The 18732-nt window shown below is 55.4% G+C and overlaps 1 protein-coding gene across 1 annotated transcript in view; it reads right to left on the bottom strand.

Annotated features, from left to right (window-relative positions):
- LOC120296704 overlaps positions 1 to 18230 on the bottom strand; it is a gene marked incomplete at its 3' end in the record, with an annotated part of 56038 nt that extends 37808 nt beyond the window's left edge. The window contains exon 1 of the mRNA XM_039318619.1: positions 15814 to 18230. Coding sequence (XP_039174553.1) covers positions 15814 to 18081 — 2268 coding nt within the window. The remainder of the gene's footprint in view (positions 1 to 15813) is intronic.
- Between the last annotated feature and the right edge of the window lie 502 nt (positions 18231 to 18732).

Genomic DNA, 18732 nt, shown 5'->3' with positions numbered 1-18732 from the left:
TTGCGGCAGAGAGGGAAGCGCCAGTCAAACCACCCACAGATTCACCCCACACACACATGCACAAACACACACACACACACACAGCCTCCCAGCCTCTCTGCTCCCAGCCTCTTGGAGCTGTGCCGCCTCCCTCCCCCCCTCGCGGCACCCCCCCCCCCCCGCCCCGGCATTCCTACAAGGTAACGCAAAGTCAGGCGCAAGGAGACAGTGTGAGCCCTATCCGGCTTGCCTCGCACCAGATGTTTGCATAAACAAGGCAGCTGCCCTCTAAGCTAACAAGGTCACTCCCTGGCTCCAGCAAGCCGAGCAAACAGGCCGGGTCTTGGCAGCCACACAAGCTCTGGCTTGGCACAAGCTGCGCTTCGGCTTCCTGAATTCTTCAAGCATCAAGAGAAGCAAAAAAGAAAGAAAAGAAAAGAAAAAGTGATGAAAAATAAGCATCTTAGCAAAACCCCGGGCTCCCTGCCACCCTGCTGCTTCCCCCGCCTGCTTCTCTACCACCGCCTGGAAATAAGAGGCTTCCTTTGAACGGCACCCACGGGGCCGGTCGGGGTCCCAGGGTGGAGGGGATGCGGATGAAGGGGGGCCGTGCCCATGCTGCCCCGCGCCGTGGGCACCGAGAAAAGGGCGAGGATCTCCCTGCAACCCGGCAGGAAAACGCAGGTCGAGGCTTGCAGGATGTTGTGGCTTAAAAGTGAGGAGGAAACTCGATCCCGTCTCTCTTCGGTCAAGGGCAAAACCCAGGCGGCTTCAGAGGAGTGTGTGAAGCCAGGGTTAGCTTGAACTCAGTTTGTTTAACAAGCCACCCGGGTCTCGTTCGCACATCATGCTATGCTTTACAGCACTGGTTCTCAACCTTTTTAATGCCGCGACCCCCCAACCGGTCGTAAGTCGAGGACTACTCAACCGGTCGTAAGTCGAGGACTACTCCACTGGTGCAGCACCGTTTGCAGAATGGGACTTTTGGCGGGCTCAGCAGGACAGAGACAGCCTGGATAATTCCTATTGGCTTTTGAAAGCCAATAGAGTTAGACTCTATTCAAGAGAGTCTATTCTATTGGCTTTCAAAAGCCAATAGAATAAAAGGGAGTAGCACAGCTAAGGAAAAGGGGGGAAAAAATGGCGGACTGCGTTGTTTGGCGACCCCCGTGAAATGGCCGTTCGACCCCAAATGGGGTCCCGACCCACAGGTAGAGAACCACTGCTTTACAGGCTACGATCAAGGGTTCACCTATCATGTATAGCCAAATAAGCTGTGTTATGCTCCAGCATAGTGTTTCTCAAACTGGGCGCTTTTAAGATGGGTGGACTTCAATTCCCAGAATTCCCCAGCCAGCACAGGGAGTTGTACTAGATGACCTCTAAGGTCTCTTCCAACTCTGTTAAGGTTTCGGCCAAGGCATGTGTTTGTGCATGTTCCTATCTTTGCAACAGGTAGACAAGTGTGGCGTCCAAGACGCAAAAGCTGAGCAGAATCGTCCCACCCCACAGGGTCGCAATAAGGTTAGGAAGGGCGGCAGGCACTCTGCACGTGTTTGTGTTTGTCGGAGCTTGCTCCTTCAACGAACGGGAGGATGGCCTGCCTGTCCCAGTCTCCCCCTCCCACTTCTCATTTGAGCCCTTGCCAATGAAGCCAGTTCAGCTCAAGTCTGCTTTATGGGCCACTAAAAAGCCCCATGGAAGGGGAAAAACAAAGGAAAGTGGGAGGGGGGGTTGTGTCTGCTGTTATCACCGCATATTTTCCCAGCATTTCACCTCTACCAGCAGCCTCCCAATCACCGCCCGCCCCATCTCGGCGCCTGCAACCCTCTTTGTTTTAAATATTATAAAGCAAGCCAGATGCTGCCTCTAATCCCCCCAGCTGGTGGGGATTTGCAAACACGTTGGGAAAAGGCAGCCCTGTTTCTGAGCCAGCCTCACCACCGCTACTGCATCTCCCCTGCCTGCCTGGCTTCCCTCCCTTCCTTCCCTCCCTTCCTTCCTTTTTTCCTCCCTCTCTCCCTCTCTCTCTCCCTCTCTTCCCCATCTGATGAAAGCTGATGAAAGGGGTCCCTCCAGGCCCACATGGACACAGGCTGGGGATGGGTGGAGGGGTTCCCCAGGGGAGTGTCAGCCCAGGGGAGTGAGGAGGGGCTGGCACAATGACTTGGCAAGCTGCAAAGTCTCTGTGGAAGTCTCCCTCCAAGCTCTAAGGCACCGTTTCTCAATCTTGGCAACCTGAAGATGGGTGGACTTCAACTCCCAGAATTCCCCCGCTAGCTAGGAGTTGAAATCTACCCATCTTCAAGTTGCCCAGATTGAGAAACTCCGCTCTAACCTCTTTTCCACCTGATCTGCTCCAAGGTTTTAAGACTGCAGGTTGCAAACACAACCCCGATTGGAAAAAGGCTGGTTTGGATCATCTGGGTCAAGAAGCCACCTTCAGCTCAATCCCGACGGACGTCTGGGGGAATCCCATGGCAGGAAGGAACAGATGTCGGAAGTAGGTGAGGAAGAGGGCAGAGCTTTGAGCTGCTCCAGAGGCACCTGGTGAGTTATGGGTAGGTGAGAAATGGGGGGGGCATCCATGTTCTGGGGTCGGGGTTGGCCTCGCTCCTTGATGCTCCCACCAGGTAGGTCAACGCAGAGGAAGAAGACCACGTCCTGAACATCACAACCCGAGACATGTTGATGTGTGACTCATCCCAGTCCTTGGGTGACCCTGAGCAGACGCCTCCTTTGCGATAACCCATAATAAAGTGCTGGCTTTGGTTTTCACTCTGTGTGAACCTCATGCCTGGGATTCCTTCATCACGCTGGGATGAAACAAACAAGGACTGGCGCTCAGCCTCCACTGAGTCACTCATTGTGGCTTCGGGGGAAATGACCACATGGATGGCATTCCTGCTGCAGATTGACATCATCCGGGGCCGGAAAGTACACAGAATGACAGAGCTGGAAGGGACCTTGGAGGTCTTCTAGCCCAACCCTCTGCTCAAACGGGAGACTCTATACGGGGGTAACTTTAAGACGTGTGGATTTCCTGGCCTCCCCCCCCCTTCACTTTGCTTGTCAGAAGCTGGCTGGGAGGGTGGCCAATGGTGATCACATGACACACGCACAGACACACACATGCACCTTTCCAGGATGCTGCAACTCTCCTAAATACATCAAGGTGTGTTTAAACCATTTTTTTCTTTTGCATTATTTATTCAACTGGCTGCCATGGTTTGTAAAATTGTGGTTGGCTGACAAAAAGAGGTCTGCTTAAGCAAATCATACTTCACCAATTGCAGGGGCTGAGTTGACAAAACCGCTCCAGAAGCCACAGGAAAGCTATACAAAAGGTACACAATTCGATGAACTCACGAGTGTGGCGGGGGAGTAGTGTGGCCGATGGTTCCTGTGTGGCTCCAATTGAACTGACTCACACCTGACCCCTCCCAAGACCCCTCACAAGCCCTCACTTGACACCCCCGCCCCCAAAGCCCTTATAAACAGAAGGACACTGGCATCCCCTAACTCTGCTGAAGATGTTACCTCGCCTGGTAATGCAACGATCAGAAACCAACCCACAAGCTCAGAGAACAGGGGGTTGGACTAGATGACCTCCAAGGCCCCTTCCAACTTTATTATTATTATTATTAGAAGAAGAAATCTGCTCATGCAGCAAAACCCTCAAGGTTTGGACAAACCGTGCCTAAACCACAGCCGCCCTCACCCTTCCCCTCTGTAAAATGGGCCTCCAATGAAGGCGTCTGCAAGTAAGAACAGCAGCCAGGAGGGTCTGCAAGGGAGGGCCAAAGGCAAACCACGGCTGGCGAGGCAAACCGGGTGTGACATCAGAACCCAGATTGATGGTTTGCACTACATTCATGATCCACAAGATCCTCCTGCAGGCAGGCTCACGAGAATCTCTGGTCCTGAGAACTGGGAGACACAGCTAGTCCCAACGGACGACCACCAGGGAGCCCCACGTTTCTGTGGCCAAGCGAGACACTTGCGAAAGTGAATTGTGCCCCATTTTATGATCTTTCTTGCCACAGTTGTGAAGTGAATCACTGCAGTTGTAAAGTTAGAAACCCGGTCGTTAAGTGAATCCAGCTCCCCCGCTGAATTTGCTTGCCAGAAGGCCGCCAAAGGGGATCACGTGACCCCAGGACAGGCAACCGTCATAAATCTGAGTCAGTTGCCAAGCGTCCGAATTTTGATCACGTGACCCTGGGGATGCCACGACGGTCGTTAAGTGTGAAAAACAGTCATCAGTCCTTTTTTTCTCCGTGCCGTTGTAACTTCAAAGGGTTACTAAATGAATTGTTGCAAGTCGAGAACTCCCTGTGCTTTAGCCCCGCCCAAAAGCAAACCTCCAAAGTGTGGGGGGGAAACAAACAAACAGGGGGTTGAACTGGAAGATCTTCAAGATCACTTCCAACCCTGTTGTTCTATCTTCTATGAAAGGAAAGAAGAGGCTTCAAATGGAAAGAGCCAAACACTGAAACGTAGGAAGCGAAGAACAGAACTACGGGAAAGAGAGAGGGAGGAGGGGTGTGTGTGTGTGTGTGTGTGTGTGTGTGTTTAGCATGGGGGGGGGAAGAGAGAGAGAGAGGTGGTTTGTTGATGACCCAAGTCCTTTTGGCAAGCCTGCCCCGGGAACACTGGCCACCGGCCCAGTTCAGCGCTGAACTTAAACAAACTTCTGTTGCAGCCATCTGCTTGATTTTAAAATAAGTCAAACAATCTGTTGAGCTGTGGGTGATCAAGTTTCCATCTGCGCGGACGCCTGCTCGCCTGCCTGGAGCCTCCAGTGCCTCTCACAGCCAAACCCTCCCAGCAGCCCATGTGGCCGTCCTCATTCTCCAACAATAGGAGCAACCAGACATGGCCACCTCTGGTGCCACCACCTCCATCCCTGGTGGACTTCTTGGTTCAAGACGCAGCTCTTTCCATAGATAATTAACCACCAAAGATGGGGTCTAAAGGGAAGAAGGGATAAAAGGTGGTTCTCTTGGCCAAGCAGGAGGGCAAGGGGAGACCTATTCAGCCCCAGGGAGCAGTGGAGCAGGTGTCACGGCAGATCCAAGGCCAAATTAGGTGCGTAACGGGGAATCAAGGATGGTTCTTCACATCTCATAAGGCTCTGGAGTGGATCTAGTGTTCTTCAAATTTGACAGCTTTAGGATGGGTGCACTTCAACTTCCCCATGCCAGCTGGGGAATTCTGGGAGTTGAAGTCCACCCATTGAAAAGTTGCCAAGTTTGAAGAACACTAGATCCATCAGAGACGAAGTTCAACCAACGTCTTTGGATAGACCCCAGCGGGTGCTCCATCACTGGACAGCCATTTGTCCCGAACGGTAGTAGGTCTCCTGCTTGAGCAGGCGGTTGGACTAGAACAGTGTTTCCCAAACTTGACAATTTTAAGGCATGAGGACTTCAACTCCCAGAATTCCACAGCCAGCGTTGCTGGCTGTGGAATTCTGGGAGTTGAAGTCCTCATGCCTTAAAATTGTCAAGTTTGGGAAACACTGGACTAGAACAGTGATGGCGAACCTTTTAGAGACCGAGTGCCCAAACTGCAACCCAAAACCCCCTTATACATCGTTGCGTGCCGGGTGGGTGTGGCTCATTGGCTGGGTGTGGATAATTGGGTGGGCGTGGCCCATTGGGTGGGCATGGCTGTGGTGGTAACGGCAGACTGGGTGGGACTAAAAAGTTCAATCAATTAATTCCAACTTTGCGAGATCTTTTTTTTTCCCGCGAGAAGTTGAAATTGACTGAACCTTTTTTTTTTTTTTGCGCACGGCGGCAAACGCCTAAAGCGAAAAGGTTTTATAAAAACGCAGCTGAAGGCCTAGGACTGGGGCGACGGCATGCGTGCCCACAGAGAGGGCTCTGAGTGCCGCCTCTGGCACCCGTGGACTAGAAGGCTTCCGAGGTCCTCTCCAGCTTTATTCTGATTGATTGATCGATCAAAATTTGGACACTTGGCAACCGCATATATTTATGACAGTCGCAACGCCATACGATGACCTTCTATGACAGTGGTTCTCAACCTTTTTATACGGCGACCCCGGTCATAAGCAGGCGGCGTGCATGCGCGGCAGTGCCCCCTGCGCGGCACGCATGCGCGGCGGCGCCCCCTGCACGGCGCACATGCGCGGCAGCGCCCCCTGCGGGGCGCACATGCGGGCGGTGCCCCCTGCACCACCCCATGCGCGGCGCACATGCGCAGCGGTGCCCCCATGCGCCACCCCATGCACAGCGCACATGCGCAGTGGCGCCCCATGCGCTGGCTGACAAAAAATGGCGGATCACGTTTGGCGACCCCCGTGAAATGGTCGTTCGACCCCAAATGGGGTCGCGACCCACAGGTTGAGAACCGCTGTTCTATGACCTCCTGACAAGCAAAGTCAATGGGGGAAGCCAGTCTCGCTTAACAACCACTTGACTTGCTTATCAACCATGACAAAAAAGGAAAGTAGAACTGAGCACAGCACATTTTGCAAACGCCTGGCTGCAGCAGTGCAAATCCTGGCCCTCACTGGAGTTGTAAGTCGAGGCTTCCCTGTCTCGGAGCATGCATTGGTGAGGTTAGGGCAAATCAGCGACAGGTAAAGCAAAAAAGAGCTTGAGCCAAACAGCAAGAAGCAGGAAGGAAGGATGAAACCGATCTCTGGCAATTGCATGCTTTTTTTTTTTTTTTTTCATTGTAAAACGCTGCCTGCACCGATCCCGTAAAGCAGCAGGAAAGAATGCAAGGGAGAAGACAGGCAATGAGTGATGGGCTTTGGCAATGGGGGGAGCGTTCTTGGAAGGAAAAGCCAGGGGGGAGGAAGGCAGGAAAGACCCACTGCAGGGGAGGTGGAAGGGCCCCTGGACAAGGAAACCTCATTTTGGCTTCTCGTGCTCCTGTTCCCTGGAGCAAAGGAAGGCCTGGGCTCTGCCGCCAGTCGGTCCCGGCCAGAAAAACTGTTTTGGCTCGGCACTGCCGTGAGCCGGGGCCAAGAATGGCCCTGGAGGATAAACACAACCCGGCCTGGCCACAGCCAGGGAGCAGCCACTGGGACGGAGGAGAGTTTGCCCGACGGTGCTGCCGTCAGGAAACTGAGGCAGGGAAAGGAAGAGTTGGATGGTGTACAGGGGGTCCCCGACTTACAAGTTTGCTTAGTGACCTTTTGAAGGTACAACGGCACTGGGGAAAAGGCAGTTAGGACTGTTCTTCACACAATCGTTGCAGCTTCCCTGCGATCACGTGATCCAAATTCAGACGCTCGGCAATAGACTCAGATTCACGACGGTCGCAGCGTCCCGGGATCCCTTTTGGCGACCTTCTGACAAGTCAAGTCAAGGGGGAAGGCAGGCTCACTCAACAAGCGTGGCAGAAAGGGTGGTTAAATGGGGCAGGACTCACAAACAAATGTCTTGCTCAACAGCAGAAACCTTAGGCTCAGCTGAGGTCGTAAGCCGAGGACTACCTGTACAGCCCCAAGCAAGTCGTAGAGTCCCAGGGGCGGAGCCAAATGCGAACACACAGCACCACGTGGGGGGGCCTGTGGGTCTCCCATGGGGGGGGGATTTGCAGAGGCTGAAGCCAAAAGATGCTGCCTGGGGCTTCTAAATGTATGCCCACCGATGTACATTCAAAGTGACAATAAAGTTATTATTGCTATTGCTATTGTTATTGCTATTATATTATAAAGAGGGAGTTTAACCCCGCATCCCTCAGCCAGCTGACCCAGGCTGGAAAGAATGCGGGGAGGGGGAGAGAGGTTTGCACGCTGCCCTCCCACAAAGTGGGGGGGGGCTGGTCAAGGGAGCCCCACAAAGCACTAAAAAGCTCAAGGCGTTTGGGCGGCTTCAAGAGAGCAGCCAGTCTTGACCCGTTCAAGTTCAAAAGGCAGCAAAAACAAATTGGCATTTGCTACCCCAGCCCAGCCCGAAGGGGAGGGGGGTCCTCGGGGGAGAGTTCTGAGTCCCACCCCTAAAGGCTGTGCAGGATGGGAGTGATGCTCATGCCCTTGGAGGGACCAGAAGCAGCACACTGGTTTCGGGGCTGGGGGGAGGGGTGGAATTCAGCTTTCCAGAGAGGGGGACTGGAGCCGCTAAGGCTGGCCAACCCACAACCTGCCACGGGGCACAAGAAACGCCTGGCCCCCTCCAGGGAGGGGTCTGTCTCCTAGCGAGGGCAGCTGCCTCCTGGTTGTGCAAGCCGCAGAAGGAGATCAGCGGAGGAACAGCTGAACCCCCCCCCCAGGGAGCTCTGCAGACTGAACCTCCTGCATGCAGAAATATGCAAATAGGCACGTAGGCTGTCCTTTCAGAAAAGTTTTCCTTTTTGATTCTGGACAACACAGCTGTTGATGGAGGAGGAGGAGGAGGAGGGATGGAGGGACAGCAGGGGGAGGGAGAGAGCGAGAGCAAGACAGAGAGACAGAATAAGAGTGAGTGTGAGAGAGAGAGAGAGAGAGAGATGGATAGACTACAACCAGTAGAGACCAGGACAAAAGGCCAAATGTCTACACAGAGAGCGCCCCTCTTAACCACTGGCGCCAGAGATGGGTCAATTGTTATTAGCACCCACAGATGCCCCCCCCCCAACTTCAGCTGCAGCCAGGCAGCAAAGGTCCCCCTGCGGGAAGAGACCTTTGTCCCCTCTACATACACACACACACACACACACACACATTCCAGCAGGGTCAGGAAGCCCCACGGGACAAGCATGTGACCCATCCCTTCAGCCGTCCAGGCACTGGGGCAAAAAGCCAGAGCAGAGAGAGAGGGAGGGAGAGAGAGAGGGAGAGAGGGAGAGGGTGAGGGAGGGAGAGATAGAGAGAGAGAGCTGGGCCTTTTCCAAGGCAGGCACCTGTTTCCAGACGCAGAGGCGAGCCCGGCTGAATGGCAGGCGGCATCTTTGCAACTCAACAGGCGGGCGAGTTTTGAAAACAAGGTCAATGTTGGTGGTTTATTCATGTGGGTTCCGAGCTGGTGAAACCCGAAGGTTCTAGGCGGCTTGCAGAATGAGAGGAGGATTAAACTTAAAAGCCATCCCAACGAGATTTTCCCGTCCCAATTCTGCAAACTGTGCAAAAGCATATATCCACAATCGGGGTCAGAATTCCCACGGCTAAGCAAGGAGGTTATTCAGTGAGACATTTTTTGTTCACAGCTGTCAAGCAAATCCCTGCCGTTGTTGAATGAATCAGGTGGTCATAAAGTGAATTCTGCTTCTCCCTCTGACTTCGCTTGTCGGAGCGTTGCAAACAGAGATCAGGTGACCTTGGGAGGTTGCAAGCGTCACAAATGCTACATGCCGGCTGCCAGGTGCTCAAATTCTGATCTTATGATTGTGGGGATGCCACAAGTCTGAGGACTGCTTGTACGTCACTTTGAATGGTTTGAACGCTAGGCTCTGAATGGTTTTAAGCTGAGGACCACCTGTATTCTGCATCTCCCTGGCCTTTGAGGGGTCAGCAGCAAGCATCTCCTCCTGACCCAAAAGCAAAGAAAGTTGCTTCAGAAAGCTGAAATCCTGCCAGGGTCATTCCGGAAGATTTGCATGGGGGTGTGTGTGTGTAATTTTGAGGGTGAGACGTTGGTGCTGCCTTCACCTGAAAGCAGGGCAAGAAGCAAGGGATGGATGGAAACTGAGCAAGGAGAGAAGCAACCTGGAACTAAGGAGGAATTTCCCGATGAGAACAATGAACAATGAACCAGTAAACGGCTTGCCTTTAGAAGTTGTGACTGCTCCATTACTGAAGGTTTTTAAGAAGAGACTGGACAACCACTTGCTTGGAATGGTCTAGGCGGGTCTCCTGCCTGAGCAGGGGGTTGGGCTAGAAGACCTCTAATGACCCTCCCAACTCTTGTTATTCTGCTGCAGCAGCCATGCGTCTATCAGCTGCAAGTCCCCTCAATTTGAGACCCTGCAGGCATCTCCCCTTTCCAGCAGTTGGAGAAGGAAACCCCAGCCTGTCTCTCTCTCTCTCTCTCTCTCTCTCTCACACACACACACACACACACACACACACACAACACCCGTTGTCCCAACCCAAAGTGTCATCCTAACAAAGACAGTCTGTCCAGGCCAGTCAATGGCTGCAGGAGCCCAATTTGACAGTGACTCAGTGGACAGGTCCTTCCTCTAAATCTTCCTGAACGGGCAATCTGTCTTCGTTGCCTCCCACCTCCCTGCCATGGCGCCAGGCTCTGAATCCACTCAAGGACCACCTTCATTTGACAGCCGAGAAGGTCTCTAGGAAAATCAAACCAACAACTGTCACTAACTGTCCAGAACTGCAGCCAGACTGAAGCCTTTGGAGTAATAAAATAAAATATTTTCCAAAGGGGAGTGATGCTCGGAAAGAAGGACAATTGAAATCCATCAAAGACTTAGTACTCATCTTCTTCTATTCCTTTGGCTTTTGTTATTTATTTTGCATCTCAGGAAATCTTCTAAGCATGCTCAGGGGATGCTTGCTTTCCAATTAAAGGCAAAAGGAATAGCATAATGGTAAATTAACCAGCTCAATCTATAGCTTAGGCTGCACACTTCCTTTTTGCATAAAGGATTTCAACAGAATCAATTTTGGAGGATATTTCAACAGGTTTTCAGTTGCTTGAGCAATGTCTAAAAGCAGAGTCAAGAGATTTAAGAGTGAGCCTGGTTATCCCTATAAATTCCCAGAATTTTATGTGCAGCTGAGAAACTGAAATCTTACACATCGCTGCTTGCAAAGATTTCCTGCACTACATCTACTCATCACTTCTGGGCAGGCATGCAGGGAAAGGGGGGGCTGCAATGAAGGGAAACTTTCATGATGCCCCCCCTCCTTCTAGAAAACTTCCTGGGGTTTTTTTTTCTAACTCTATCCATTTCACATTTAGCCCCATCCAAAGTGGGAGGTGGCGCCTGAAATCTTTCCCAGAAATGGCTTATAAATGTTGTGTTGCTCTAAATAGAAGGAAGATGAGAAATTGTTTATTTAGTTGTTTTGTCTGGCTGGATCTATACAATGGGCAATCCTTTGAGGACAGTGTTTTTTCAAACTTGGCACTTTTAAGATGGGTGGACTTCAACTCCCAGAATTCCACAGCTAGCTGGAGTTCACCCATCTTAAAGGTGCCAAATTTGAAAGAAAAAACACTGCTTTAGGGCTTCAGACATAGAATTATCTGCTGGGGGGGGGGGGAGACAGACAGACAGCATCACTCTCCCTCCTCTTCTATTTTAAGGTAGAAATTCCAACCTCTGCAGAATTTTCATGTTCCAAAAGTGTTTTCTGGCACATTCATGACTCCATAGTTCTGGTTTCCTTGGTGTCCACAGCTACCCCATGAAGTCCATCTGAGCTTCCACCAAAGTCATGCCCCCCCCCTTACGTTCCACACTGGTGGGCCAGGGAAGGGTGTCCTCCCTGGTGGTCTGCTCAGCTTCCTTTGCACCGATTTGCAAGACTGCAGCCCTTAATGGGCTCGGTGGGTAAGTGTGCCCTGCCAGCGAGGGAGCAGATGGGCTGGAGTCTGCTCTGAAATGCAGAAATTAGCTTGGCTGCCAACCAGCGGAAACGCAGCCGCACCAACAGACCGGAGAACTCCACATTCTCCCCCTTCTCTCCATTTAATGACTTCAGTTTCCCACAAATTGTCCTGATGGAGATTGGAGCTCAAGAGGAAATCCCCACGCCTTCAGACCCTTTCGGAGGGGCTATTAAATCAAGGCCCACTTTGCTACAACGCCCCCCAAGACCCAACCATCAAGTGATCTCTTGATAAGTATAAAATATAAGCTTGCTTGTTTTTCCTTCCTGAAAAGAAAGAAGGAAGCAAACTGCAGAAAAATATAAAGTTTCCTTCCTTCCTTCCTTCCTTCCTTCCTTCCTTCCTTCCTTCCTTCCTTCTCTCCTGCCCTTTCCTTCCTTCTTCTTTCCCTTCCCTCCCTCCCTCCTCCCTTTCTCAACTAACTTCCTTCTTTCTTCCTTCCTGCCTGTCACCTCTTTTCCTTCCTTCCTCCATCCCTTCCATCTCTCCTTCCCTCTCTCCTTCCCTCCTTTCTCCCTTTCTCAACTAACTTCCTTCCTTCCTCCTCCCTCACCTCTTTACCTACCCACCCACCTACGCCCAGAAGCTGCAAATGGCAACATGCATTTTTCTTCTGAAAATTCCATGCCTTTTCTGACATGGAAGCCGTGCAACAGAATCACTTTTTACGAAGCAGGACCAGGCAGCTTTTGAGCAAGGGCCGAACCCCGCCTTGAAGCCTTTCACAGCAACTGAACCTTCTCACAGCATTTGACCTGGTGCTCTTGAGCTGCCAGTCACAACAGACAGCGCCTGTTATACAAAGACCTGCAATCAGCCAGGGGCAAGGCAGTGTTCTGGCCTCCTCATTTTCTTTTCAATCAGGTTTCCAGCTTTTAAGGACGCGAAAGCAAAGGAGAGTGAAACCAGATGGGCTCACACAAGGTTGGATGAATCCATGGCCCTCCTTGACCACCCTGTGGATCAATGAGGGTCCTCATCCACTCTCGGGCCCTGCACACAGTTGGAACAGCTCCTGGATAAACAGATCAATGCTTTGACCCCGCCTGTCCAGGAAAAAGCTGTGCTCCCGAATTATCGACCCAGACAAGAAACCAAAGTGCCACTGAGCTTTGCAGCTGCATGGACGGCATGGATTTGGTGAGCATCTCCCCCAAAGCTCCCCAACATCCGCCTTGCTTCGCTCGGCACCCACAAGATGGTTTGCGCAGCCTCGGGCCCCTCACCGGGCTCCAGATTCCTGTCAAGAGCCGCCTGTGGTGAGTCAGGCCAGAGCCGAACGGACCATTTTTCACGGGCCTTTCCTGAAACAGATGCCGAGCAGGCTGCCAAAATAAGCAGGAACTGCCGTTTGGCAGCCAGGCGATCTGTTAAAAGAGCAAAGGGCGGAGGAGGGACGGCCGGGCTGGGACACAACCCGTTGGCTTCTTCCCTCCCGGAAAGTTGCAAAGCGGGGGCCTTATTTGTTGGTGGAACAGGCGGCCACCGGACTTCCTAGCCCAGCCCTCCTCCGTTGGGCAGAGAGCCATGGGCTTCATGGTGCAAGCCAGTCCTTATCGGACCTTCCCACCCCCTTCCTTCTCCATGACAAATGCTGCAGGGAAACAGATGTGGACGTCTCCCGTTGATATTCGTGCGATGACAGGCAGGGTCTGCAAGACTTTGGGAGGGATCCTCTAGCACCACCTGTTCCCTGGCCTGGCACAGAACACACACACACACACACACACACACACACACAGAGAGAGAGAGAGAGAGAGAGAGAGAGAGAGAGAGAGAGAGAGAGAGCTCTATGAACTCATGACCTTCTACAGGGAGGGAAAGGAAAACTTAAAGCAAGAATCGCAGCAAAGAGTCGGGCGCTGATCCCACCTGGGCTTCAGAAAAAACAGCCCCCTCCCCTGCCTTGGAAACACACCTCGTCCTTGATTTAGGATGAAAACTGAGGGCCCAAAATTTCTGTTGCTAGGTAAGTGAGACAATTTTGCCCCATTTTACGACCTTTCTTGCCACAGTTGTTAAGTGAACCCGGCTTCCCCACTGACTTTGCTTGTCAGAAAGTCGGGACTCCGGGACACTGCAACCGTCATAACTATGAGTCAGTTGCCAAGTGTGTGAATTTGACCATGGGGATGCTGCTATGGTCGTGAGAAACGGTCATAAGCCAACCTAGAACTAAGGAGGGATTTCCTGACAGTGAGAACAATTAACCAGTGGAACAACCTGCCTCCAGAAGTTATGGAGACTCCATCGCTGGGGGCTTTTAAGAAGAGATTGGATTTGTCTGGAATGATACAAGTGAGTTGTATGGCTTAGGACCAGGTTACTTACAGGACCGCATACTGCCGCATAGTTCCCAGAGACCGGTGAGGTCCCACAGATTGGGCCTCCTTCAGGTCCCGTCGGCCAGACAATGTCGGCTGGCGGGCCCTCGGGGAAGGGCCTTTCCTGCGGTGGCTCCGACGTGGTGGAATCAACTTTCCCCCCCCCGAGATTCGAACTACTCCCACCTTGCCGGCCTTCAAGAAAACTATTAAAACTCTCCTGTTCCGGCAGGCCTGGGGTTGATGTCCCTGGGGGGGGGGGGCGGGATTCGATTGGGACATGCTGTGTGAATGTATTTATTTTTAATTGTTATACTTGTTGTTTTAATTTAGTACGCCGCCCTGAGTCCCTAGGAGTTGGGCGGCATATAAATTTTATTAATAAATAAATAAATAAATAAATACAGAGTCTCCTATGTCAGCAGGGGTTGGACTAGATGACCGCCAAGATCCTTTCCAACTGTATTATTCTGTTCAACCGCCTGTCTTGAGCATTTAGTACCGCTTGACGGTTTCTGACTTGCAGATGCAATCTGGAGTGGGGAATTCTTCAAAGCAGAAGAGCATCTTCAAGAAGCTTCCCCATCATCCTACTTCTCCATCATCCTACTCAATCGTGCCCTCAGAGGAGATCAGCTTCTGTCCAAGTTACTCCTGAGATGGCCTTCCTTTATGGCTGGCCATAATTCTTGAACTTTTCAACCTTGTTGCTCTCATAAAAGTTGCTATCTTAAAGGTCTCTAGGCAACAAATAAACACAAACAGAGGTGAAACATCTCTGGGTCAATCCACATGGCAGGGGCCATTCTTCAATTGACCTGGACCAAAGCCTTGCTGACAGACAAGAGTTTTTCACTATTATGGAAGGTGACCAGGATCAAGACTACGCCTGTCTCTGGGAAGAGCCTTGTAAAGAGTGGAGGCTACCACAGGGAAGGCAACTCTCTCTCCTTCTTTCTCTCTCTCTCTCTCTCAGTGTTATTTTTAAAGCATTGTCTGCTGTCATCAAAGCAGCCCTCTCTCTCTCTCTCTCTCTCTCTCTCTCTCTCTCTCTCTCTCTCTCTCTCTCTCTCTCTCTCTCTCTCTCTCTCTCTCTCTCTCTCGTCTAGACCAGCTAAGGATGCTGCTCAGAGCAATCAAACCACGACTCCTATGACCTCTTGTTTGCTTGCTTATGAGGGCAACCAGAATGAAACTGGTCAGATCCATCAAGGTTTGTCTTTGATGCTCCCTCGCCTTCACAGCTGAGCAAAACCATTTTCTTGCAAAAAAAAAAAAAAAAAAAAACCAGAAGGCAACTCTTAAAGCAGGGGTCTTCAAACTTGGCCCTTTTATGACTTGTGGACTTCAACTCCCAGAATTCCTGAGCCAGCACAGCTGTGCTGGCTCAGGAATTCTGGGAGTTGAAGTCCACAAGTCATAAAAGGGCCAGGTTTGAAGACCCCTGCCTTAACGCCTTTGCTGTAAAAGACCCAAACCACATGGAAGTGCTCTGCTCTCCGGCGATGAGGCAGAAAGCAACTTCTATGCACCTCCATCAAACCCTGGCCTGCAAACTATGACTCATGAGACTTGGCTGGGCAATTGCTCTGCAAGGGACCTCTGCCTTTTGCAGGATTCAAGTGGGACTCGCAAAGGGGGACCTGACTCCTTTTTTGGCTCCCTCCAGAAAGGATGCCCAGCACAGAGCTAGAAAGCAACGGGGGGGTGGGGGGGCGGAGGAGGGTCCAAAGGATTAGGATGCAAACCTAGAACAGCAGCCCTACTTAAAAACAAGCAAGTCTTGTCAACTTTGGGCGCTGATGCGCTTCCTGCGGTACGGATAACACGCTCCAGCCTTCTCACACACCTGGACAGAAATTCATTGGCTGAACCTGGATCTGGACATATGTCTTGGCTCAAAGGCCCCCAGCCTGGCACCTGCCCAAGTGCCAGGCAACCAGGCCCCATCAGAAGGCCAACCAGAAGCTTACCTTTTGGAGGGACAGCGACACAGTTGCAGGCAGAGCCAAAAGATCCCTGGCCACGGCCGATTTGCCTGCCAGCACCAGCATGGCGCACTCAGGGCAAGCGCCAATGGTCAGCCGCTTGCCATCATCCACCAGCAAGGTGCCCGGACCCCGGAAGGAGCCCAAGAAGACGGGCAGCCTGGCCACTGGCACCCCTCTTAATCCAAGGTGCCGTTTCTTCTCTTGTCGGCAGAAGAAGCAAGCAAAGGTGTCCACCTTGTACTGCCGAGACCAGGCACTGCTGGGGTGCTGGGCACTGCTTTGCTCATGCTGCAGCCACTGGGCCAGGAGGTCGTGGTAGCACAGCAGGCAGGTGGCCACGATCCCCGTGGCCTCGGCCGGCCTGGCCCGTGGAGCCGGCGGATAGACGGCCAAGAAAGGGAAAAAGGGCTCCTTTTCACCAAAGCGGCCGGCAGGAGGGTTGATGCTGACTTGGAACTCCTTGCCAGGGCTGAGCTGGGCACCGCAGATGTAACAGCTGGAGGCCAGGCCTGCCTGGGTCAACCTCGGGGTCCTGGCCGGGGCCTCGGCCTCCCCAACGGCGGCGAAGACCTGGTGGTATCTGCCCAGGAAGCTCTGCACGGAAGCAATGCATTCCTCGTTGCGGCAGGCCAGGTAGGTAGCCCACAAGTCCTGCAGCACCAGGTAGCAGCGGGAGCAGCTGCGCACCTGGCAGCGCTGGTCCGGCCCCTTGGCGCGGGGCGGGCAGGGCAGGTGGCTGAGGAAGGGGAAGTGCATGGCCACCTTGGAGCTGCCGTTGGGGGCCTTGGCGGAGACGGGGCGCCCGTCCTGGCTGCAGTCCTCCCCGCACAGGTAGCAGGCTTCCGGCGAGCGGGGCTGCGGGGCCCCGGGGGGCCCTTCCTCTCTGGCCGTCCCGGCCCTCCGAGGCTGGGCGGCCGCCCGGGGCAGCACGTAGAGCCGCTGCAGGACGGGCACGTCGGCGCCCTCGAAGCTGCGCCACTGCTGCGTGAGCGAGGCGTGGCAGGCGGGGCAGACCAGGGCGCTGCCCGCAGGGCTGAGCGGGAGGGCGCCGGGCGGCGGGCTGTGCAGCCAGAGGAAGGGGAAGAAGGGCGCCGTCGAGGCTTGCTCCTGCTTCTGCACGTGGAGGCGCTGCTGCGAGCCCGGCGTCAGGGGGGAGCCGCAGACGTAGCAGGCCAGCCCGGCCCCCCGCGCCGAGGCTCCCCCGCCGCCGCCGGGCGCCGTCCGGGGCTCCTCGTCGCTGGTGATGTTGATCTCGCTTTCCTCCGACGAGCAGCAGCCCGAGGGCGCCCGGGGCCACTCGCCCGCCGGCCCCTCGGCTCGCTGCGCTTCCAAGCCGGGCTGCGACCGTCCAAAGGCGTCCATGGCTGCGTTCCAAAGGAGACCCCCTCGTGCCCGGCGCCGCGCCGGCCGCTGCCGCTTCCTGCGAAGCTTCGGAGCCAGTGGCAGCCCGTTCCCCGGGTGAAAGGGGATCGCCGCCGCCTCTTCCGGGGGCGGCCGCAGCTGGCTTCCCCGGCGGGGCCTCTTCCGCTCCTCCGCGCGCCCGGCCTCGGGGCTGCCCGGCGCGGCGGGGAAGCGCGGCTCGGTCTCCGACAAGGTCTCGGCGTCCGACAGCGAGGAGAGCGAGGAGTCGTCGGGCGGCGCCGCTGCGGGCGATCCTCGGGGCCGCCGCCGCCGCCGCTGCTGGGAGGGAGGCTGGTCGGGGCTGCTGCCGGGGCGCCGCTCGTCGTCCGTGCCCAGCGCGTAGCCCGGGTTCCACTCCTGCGGCGCCCGGCGCAGCCCTCCCGCCGCCGCCGCCGCGGGGCCCTCGCACTGGTAGGGCCGCTTGAGCCAGTACATGCGCTTCTCCACCGGCGTCCGCGCCCGCTCGAAGGCGTCCCACTGCTCGGCCAGGAAGCAGCGGCAGACGGCGCAGACCAGGGCGCAGCCCTCGGCGCTCACCTCCCGCGCGCCGGGCGCCGGCTCCTGGTGCTGCAGGAAGGGGAAGAAGGGCTGGGGGCCGCGCGGCGCCCGCACTTGCAGCCGCCGCTCCTTGCCCCGGCTGATCCCGCCACCGCAGATGAAGCAGCAGAGCGCCGCGGCGGAGGAGGGGCAGGCGGCGGCGGCGGCCGGGGACGCGGGCGCGGGCGGGCAGCAGCGGCTCCTCGCCGCCGCCGCCGCCGCCGCCCCCGCGCACTCGTCCCCGGACGCGACCGCGGCCATCAGCCGCTGCTTGCGGGAGATCGGCGCCTCCTTCCGCGGAGAAGCGCTCATCTTGCCCCGGAGGAGCCGCGGCGGCTGCGGCGGCGGCTGCGGCTGGAAGAGGCTCCCCCCGGCCGGCCGCTCATCTTGCAGGCGCCGGGCGGCCGGAGCGGTCGGGGCGGGGAGTTGGCGGCGCTCCGCGGACTCCCAGCTGCAGCCTCCCCGCCGCCGTTGCTGCCGCTGCTCCGCCGGCGCTGGGGAGGCGGCTCCGGGGCTGGCGCGGGCTGCCCTGCTGCGGCCCAAGGCGGGGGCCGCTCGCCAGCCGCGGCCGCTCTAGCGTTCCCTTCGCCCGGGCGGAGGAGCCGCCGCCGCCGCCGCCCGTGCAAAGTTTGGCTGCGAACTCGGAAGCGCCATCGCGCCGGCTGGCTGGTTGGCCGCTGCCTGGCCCCCTCCGTCCCGCCCTCCCTCCCGGAGGAGGGTCTCCGCACCACCAGCCGCGCTTCCCCAGCCAGCCAAGCCCCGCGCCCGCCGGAGCCGGCTCCTCGCTCCCCCCCCCGCCGACTTTGCAGGAGGTGGGGAGCGTCGGGCCGCCCGCCAAGGCCAGGAGGGACGCCGCCGCTGCCCCCCCCCCGCCGCCGCCGCTGCGCCTCCTTGACGCCGAGAGGAAATGCCCCGGGGGAGGCGGGGGGCTGCCCTTGGACCCGCCGCGGAGCCCGGCCCTCT

Source organism: Crotalus tigris, unplaced genomic scaffold, assembly GCF_016545835.1.
Source record: "Crotalus tigris isolate CLP2741 ecotype Arizona unplaced genomic scaffold, ASM1654583v1 scf7180000021447.437961, whole genome shotgun sequence".
In the NCBI taxonomy this organism is placed as follows: Eukaryota; Metazoa; Chordata; class Lepidosauria; order Squamata; family Viperidae; genus Crotalus; species Crotalus tigris.
The sequence above is the reverse complement of the archived record's forward strand: the minus strand, read 5'-3'. Positions and strand labels throughout refer to the sequence as shown.